At 26.9% G+C, this 7,702-nt stretch overlaps 1 protein-coding gene across 1 annotated transcript; it reads left to right on the top strand.

The window, feature by feature from the left end:
- Nucleotides 1-869: 869 nt before the first annotated feature.
- LOC121211216 (protein DETOXIFICATION 49) lies at nt 870-2,689 on the top strand. Its single transcript, XM_041083767.1, has one exon. It carries the CDS (start codon nt 966-968, stop codon nt 2,607-2,609), a length of 1,644 nt encoding a protein of 547 aa, XP_040939701.1. The 5' UTR covers nt 870-965; the 3' UTR covers nt 2,610-2,689.
- Nucleotides 2,690-7,702: the final 5,013 nt, after the last annotated feature.

Below are 7,702 nucleotides of genomic sequence, written 5' to 3'. Positions count from 1 at the left end.
GAATTTTTTAGATTTTTTTTAAAAATTTCTATATTTTTAGTTAATTTTTAGAATAATTAACTAAATATGTAGACATCAGGGGCTTAATTTGTTATATCATTCAAAATTATGTATAATTGACAGAAAATATTGTGATTAATTGTCTTTAGTTGGTCACTTTAAAAATCGATAAATATTAAATTGCTTTAATTTTTTAAAGAGACCAAATTGCTTAATATCAAAATTGAGAAAAATTGAAAGAGTGTTTTTATTGATTGAAGATTTGGGTTGGAAACATTTTAAGCCAAACATAAACAAAGAAAAAAATGCATAATGATAAATTTAGCCCGTAATATTTATATTTTTTTATTAATTTAGCCCTCAACCTTTTAAAAAGAGTCAAATTTAACTATCAACCTTTCAAAAAGAGTTAAATTGTTTCTTTAACAAAAATACTAACTTATAATAATTTGTATGACAATTCATGTGTACTTCATGCTTTCTTTCTGTTTCTTTTTTTTTTACATTTTTATTAATTTTTTATATTTTTGAATATTTTTATAAAATTTAAATTATTTATTGACAGTATATAAGATAAATAAGATTATACGCCAATGTCATTAAAAGGATAATGTTTTATTTAACCCTAAAAATATAAAAATTAAATTGAAAAAATTATAGACATTAAAAGCTAAATTTATCATCACATCACAAGAAAACCAAGTTATTAATCTGAATCCCAGTTGATAAAGTAGTAAACTTTTCTTCTTCATTTTTTTTCTCTCTCTTTTTAACCCCTACTTCAATGCCGGTCCCAATCAGCAACACGACATTTACGAACCTACAATCTATATATATTTATATATGCCCTTGTATTGGTGCCAGTGCGTGTGACAAAAACCCACTATAAAACCCCTTTACTCCCTCTTTATACAATCCCCTCCTTAATTATCTCTCTCGTATCGTCTTCACATATAGCAAAAAAGATGTGCCAGTTTACATCTTCCTGCAAATGTGATGATGATGATTCAAATATTCCTTCCCTTCTTTCAATCAACGACTCTAAAGGGTCATTCAATGTTTACGAATCTTTAATCCCAAGAACCCCAACAATCCATACACAAAAAAAGCTAGACAGTTTTTTTTCTGTTTCTCTTGCAGTGAAAGAAGCCATCTCCATAGCTAATATTGCTTTCCCTATGATCCTAACCGGTCTCATGTTATATTCCCGTTCATTGATTTCCATGTTATTTCTCGGCCGACTCGGTGAACTTGCCTTGGCTGGTGGTTCACTCGCCATTGGTTTTGCCAATATCACTGGTTATTCTATTCTTTCAGGTCTTGCTATGGGGATGGAGTCCATTTGTGGACAAGCTTTTGGTGCTAAAAGATATACCCTTTTAGGAATCACCTTACAAAGGACAGTGCTTTTGTTGCTTGCTTCATCATTGCCTATTTCTGTTTTATGGATGAATATGAAGAAAATATTGATAGTCTGTGGTCAAGATGAAAGTATAGCTAATGAAGCACAACGGTATCTTGTTTATTCACTCCCTGATCTTTTAGCTCAATCTCTTTTACACCCATTGAGGATTTATCTCAGAACCCAATCAATAACTCTCCCTTTAACATGTTGTGCCATTTTATCTATTCTTCTACATGTACCCATCAATTACTTTCTTGTAACACACCTTAAATTAGGCATCAAAGGGGTTGCACTTAGTGGGGTTTGGACCAATATCAACCTAGTTGGTTCATTGATAATCTATATCCTTTACTTTGGTGTCCATAAAAGAACATGGGGAGGGTTTTCAATGGAGTGTTTTAAAGAATGGAAATCTTTACTGAATTTAGCCATACCAAGCTGTATTTCAGTCTGTCTTGAATGGTGGTGGTACGAGATTATGATCCTTTTATGCGGTTTACTTTTAAACCCCAAAGCAACAGTTGCTTCAATGGGCATTTTGATTCAAACAACAGCATTGATATACATATTCCCATCTTCATTAAGCTTCAGTGTATCAACAAGAGTCGGCAATGAACTCGGTGCTAACCAGCCCAAAAAAGCCAAACTCGCCGCCTTTGTAGGCCTAAACTGTGGATTCATTCTGGGCTTATCAGCACTCCTTTTTGCTGTACTGGTGAGAAACATATGGGCTACCATGTTTACAGCCGATAAAGATATCATTGCATTAACTTCACTTGTTTTACCTATAATCGGCTTATGTGAACTCGGCAACTGCCCACAAACAACCGGGTGCGGCGTTCTTCGAGGCACAGCAAGGCCTAAATACGGTGCTAATATAAACTTGGGTTGTTTTTACCTTGTTGGTATGCCGGTTGCTGTACGGTTAGCTTTTTTTGCTGGTTTTGATTTTAAAGGGTTATGGCTTGGAATGTTGGCAGCTCAAATGTCCTGTGTGGCCACTATGTTACTGGTTTTGGTTCGAACAGATTGGGATTTTGAAGCTGAAAGAGCCATGAAACTGACCGGAACTCAAGTGGCTGTTGATGATGATGATGATGATGCTGATGATGACAGCAAATTACACGAGAATCCACACCAAGCACAAATCAAGCAGGATTCTATTTCTTTATTAGAGGATTTGGGTCATTATTGCCTAGTTTAATTTAACTTTTTTCAAAAAATTTTATATATTTACCTTGTATAGATTAAGGTAAAAAAAAAAAAGATTCAGTCCAATTAATTATTTTCGTATTTTTCGATATACTTTGATTAATTTTTCAAAATATAACTTCAAGTATTATGCTATTTCCTGTTCTCCGTAACGTACCCTGTTTTTTTTTTTTTTAAGAGTTGTACAACAATTTTCCAAAGGCAATTTTACTATAGGTTAAAATATTACTTACATAAAATTTGAGATTCAGACATAATATTTAAAAGATTAAAAAAATTAAAATTTTCCCTTTTTTTATTTAAAAATTTCGTGTCTTCAACAAAGATATTATTTTTTTATCGAAATTTACCATTAAATGTTCATTAAACTATCATCATCTGACGTGACATAATTGATGAAAAATAAATATATTAAGTAGACTTATTTTTACAAAAATTATCATCGATAATAATAATTTGACTAATTTTTTAATTTTGTAGAGCTACAAGGACTCATAATATAAAGTGACAGTTGTTCATTTTATTTTTAACAGCCCATAATCGTCCACTCCACTAAATCAGGCTTGTAATGAATTAATGTGCGAAGTCCATGTTTTATTTAAATTAATCACATTCTTGGAAAAAAAATCAATGAATAATAGCTAAATTAGAGCATAATTTTAGGTTTAATTACTTCCTTGAACTTAGCCTATAACTATCTTAGAAAATAATTTCCCAAAGAAATAAATGCTTAAAGTTAAGGTAAATTATTAAAATAGTCACTTTTGTTTACTTCCGTTATATTTTAGTTATTTATGTTTGAAATGTTACGTTTTAGTCACTTAGTTATCGTTTTGTTACGAAACGATAACTCTGCCATTAATATCTGTTACCTCCAAAACTACAGTTCGACATGGCAGTTAAAATAAGTTTTAAATGTCAACATGGATGTCCAACCAAGTAAATTAATTCATTTTTTAATTAAATAAATTCAATTAATTAAAATTTCTAAATTAATTAAAGAAAAATGTTAACTTGATTTCCTGAATTAATCAGAACCAATGCATCATATTAATCATTGAACGAGAAAAAAAGAACCATTAGTCTCTTTTTCTTTTAGCTTTCATTTCTATTGTGACTAAAAAAACCATCCATTTTCATAGTCAATCTTTGTTAAATTGAAACAATAGAATCAAATTGAGTGCTCCATCAATCGGTTCGATTTTTTTTTCAAAATGGAAGAATAAATGATCGATTCAATGGAGTGTCTAAGCATGAATTACATTAAATAATGGGTTTTTTATTCTTTACTTGGGTTTTGGGTTCATATATTATAGTTTTTTTTTTGCAAAAAGGGGTCCATCTTTTAACTGGACATCTACGTAAGTAAGTAACGTTTTTCTCATCCTAACTGGACATCTACGTTGGCATTTAAAACTCATTTTAACTGTCATTTCGGATTGTCGTTTCGGAGCTAACAAATCTTAACAAAGTGATCATTTCATAACAAAACGATAACGTAAGTGACAAAAATATAACATTTTAAATATAAATGACTAAAATGTAGTCTAAAACAAGTAAAAATGACTATTTTAATAATTTTCCCTAAAAATAATGAAATGAGACTGTTGAAAATAATTTACGGTTTTCCTGAAATTTGTACCCAAAAAATAAAAGTTGGAGTTTATATACAAATGCTAATATTTGAATGTTATTTTTATATGAAAAACTAAGTTTATGATAATATATATATAGTTATTTAGCCTAGAACTTAAAAATTCTTCACGAGATCTTAAAATTTGTGTCGTGTTATTACAGTAAACATGCGAAAGTTGTCGTGACATCAACACACCGAACCTCGGAAAAACCTCCAAAAATAGAGTAAGACAAAGCATTAATTACATTGGTTGTTATTAGAGATATTGTATTAAATGTTTAAACCTTAAATTTGGAGTTTTGAAAGTCAATAAGTTACACTCTGTGCTTAACATTGATTTCACTAAACAATGTTTTAAGAGTTAATTGCACCAGGCATCTCAAATTTATGAATTTCATTCTAAATTAGTCCTTAAGAAACTATTAAAATTATATCAATCATGTCATCCATCATTAAAATTGATGAATTTAATCGTAAAATTAAACTAAATGGTTTTAACAATGGAGGGACTTGATGGATATAATATAGATACTTTTAGTGGTGTAATTAGAATTAATATTTTGAATTGTAAAGATCGATTTAGAATAAGGTTCATAATTTTGAGATGTTTGGTATAGTTAATTCATATTTTAAATACATTTAACATAATAACCAAGTTAAATTTGTGTAAATTATGGATTTAGTCTTTGTATTATAATGTATTATTTTTTAGTCCTTATATTATTTTTATTTTTAATGCAATGTTAGCTTGTTATTATTTACAAATAATACTCAAAAAAAAAAGTCATATTATTTGAATTAAGGTATTTAGCGACTACCGTTTTAAGTGAGAAATAAAGATTTAAAATTTGAAAAGTATAAGAACAAAAAAAAGTGATTAAATTGAATAACATAGATTAAATTCACAGATTATGTATAGTACAAGACCGATAGTAAAATTTGACCTAATGAATTTAATTGCTACTATTTATATCAAGACTAAAAATTCAAACCTATGAAATGTACAGAAATTAAAATCGATCAAATTAAAAAACATATACTAAATTTACAAGTCAAATATAATACAAGATTAATAGCATAATTTAACATTTTAACTTGTACTGGATCAGAATTTCAAAATTCGAATAATAAATTTTTATAAGGGATGATGTTAGTCAACATATACTTAATGATATTATATAGTAGTTAAGGTGGCTTTTGTAGAAAAAGGAAATTTAAGCATTGTTTATCTTTTGAATTTAATAACAATAATAACATTGGAATACACGTTAGAACCCTAATTTTAATAGAATACTTATTAGCAAAATTTAAGATAATTAATTATAAAAAAATAATGTTTATTGGACCTGATTTTATTGATTCTAGTAAACCAAATTTTTAAATGCGTGTGTGATCCTAAGCTATTCACGAGTACTATTTTCCTTAAATCTTAATGAATTATTCTAAGTATATACTGTGAGTATTTAAAATCACAATATGTATTATATTTATTTAATTTTTAGATTTTTATATGTAATATAAAAAATCGCAAAATCACTCTCTACTAAAAATTGCTATACATTAATTTTTATATATTAAAAATTTATTCAAATCATGACACTATTCTAATATGTCGTTAAGTTGATGATAATATAGACAATATATATATCTTTCCCAACTAATTTACCCATAACTCAATTCATAAAAAAAAATCCGACCATCCCTAAGAAAATTCATGTAATTTTGAACTACAAAAAAATACATGGTTTTTTTGGGGGATGATTAGGTTTTTTTTTTTATGAGTTGGATCGGGTCATGAGTAAAGTAGTTGGGTTAGATATATTTTATCTAAATTATTAGTAACTTAATATCAAATTGTAATAATATCATGATTTGAATAATTTTTTTAATGTAGAAGAACTAATTTGAAGCAATTTTTACTTTTACACAGCAGTATAAGGACTCTTGATACACTTCGAATAATCATAATATATTTACTTTAAATCAACAAGTGGTTGAGTATAATAGTAAGGCACATTACACTCTCAAGATGAAGATACATGTTTAAACCTTGAAGACGATATTGTTGAGAGGGACAGTCATGAACTCCGCCATAAAACAAACATTAAGAATATAAAAAACACACATATATATACACTTTAAAAAATGGATAAATATAGAAGTTATATATGAACTTTTGTTTTGTGTAACGATACGTTTTAACTTTAATTTTTCTTTAACTATACATATTTTAAAAAATAAACACATCAATTTATTATATAAGTATAATTATTTAAATATATAAACATAAAATGTAGTTATATTAATAATGAAATTTATAGTTTATGAAAATTGAATCAAATTAAAATGAAATATATAAAATTACATAAAATTAAAATTTATATATTTATTTTTTAAAAAATAACCATAATATATATATATTAATCCACTTAATAACCTATCCTAAAGTTGGGGCCATGAGATCTAAAACCTTGGAATTAGAAAATCTCTCAGTTGATTTTGGAACTTAAAGAATAAAGATTATATGCCATTATTCCTTAATTTCTTTGGACAGTATTACGGAAATTAAGGATTTCATTGACAAAGTGCTTTTAGAGTATATTTTTTAAAAACGCATTGACCATCTTTTATTTCATTAATGAGGTTGTTTCTTTATAATTATAAAATTATTAATTAATACAATAATTAAATTTATAATTAAATTCTAGCTGTTCTAATAATAATAAAATATTAATTTAAATTATAAAACTATATGATAATAAAATTATATTTTGATGTGTCTTAAAATTTTATAATTCAATATTCTTTTGACTTTGTCCCTCAGAAAACCCCCCATAATTTTGACTTATTATTTGCGTTGAAGTCATTCATATTTCTATTATTAATAAATAAAATGCTACTATGTATATTATACATTTATATAAACACGTATAACTCCTATTATCATAATAAAAATATAAAATAACTATATTTCCACATGCGGTGATCTATATATACTGCCATAAATCATACTCCTGCCTGCTTATAATCTAATGTTTTATGGATCCAATGGTTACAAGATGTAGATTATTTAATTTAGATTATAACACACTCATTAGGAAAATAATTTATGTAACAAATATATTTACAAAAAATCGATAAAAAAAAGGAGGAGGAAGTTTTGGTATAGTAAAATTGAGTTATTAAAGACTATAGCATATGTATTTTTCTAAATTTTATATAAAAATATACTTATAATAATATGTAAAATAATTTTTTTATAATTTTTTAATTAATTTAAAATTTGATTTATCAATGACCCTAATTTAATCAAAACTCTTAAATAATAGTATAAATATTGCAAAAGCTAGTTTGGTAATTATCATCCATATAGAGAGTGAATGAACAAATATATACTTACGAGAATTAAGGTTGGATCCATGTGTTGGTAGATTTTTTTCTCTTTGTCC

The sequence above is a fragment of the Gossypium hirsutum genome, chromosome A12, assembly GCF_007990345.1.
Source record: "Gossypium hirsutum isolate 1008001.06 chromosome A12, Gossypium_hirsutum_v2.1, whole genome shotgun sequence".
Classification (NCBI taxonomy): Eukaryota; Viridiplantae; Streptophyta; class Magnoliopsida; order Malvales; family Malvaceae; genus Gossypium; species Gossypium hirsutum.
The sequence above is the reverse complement of the archived record's forward strand: the minus strand, read 5'-3'. Positions and strand labels throughout refer to the sequence as shown.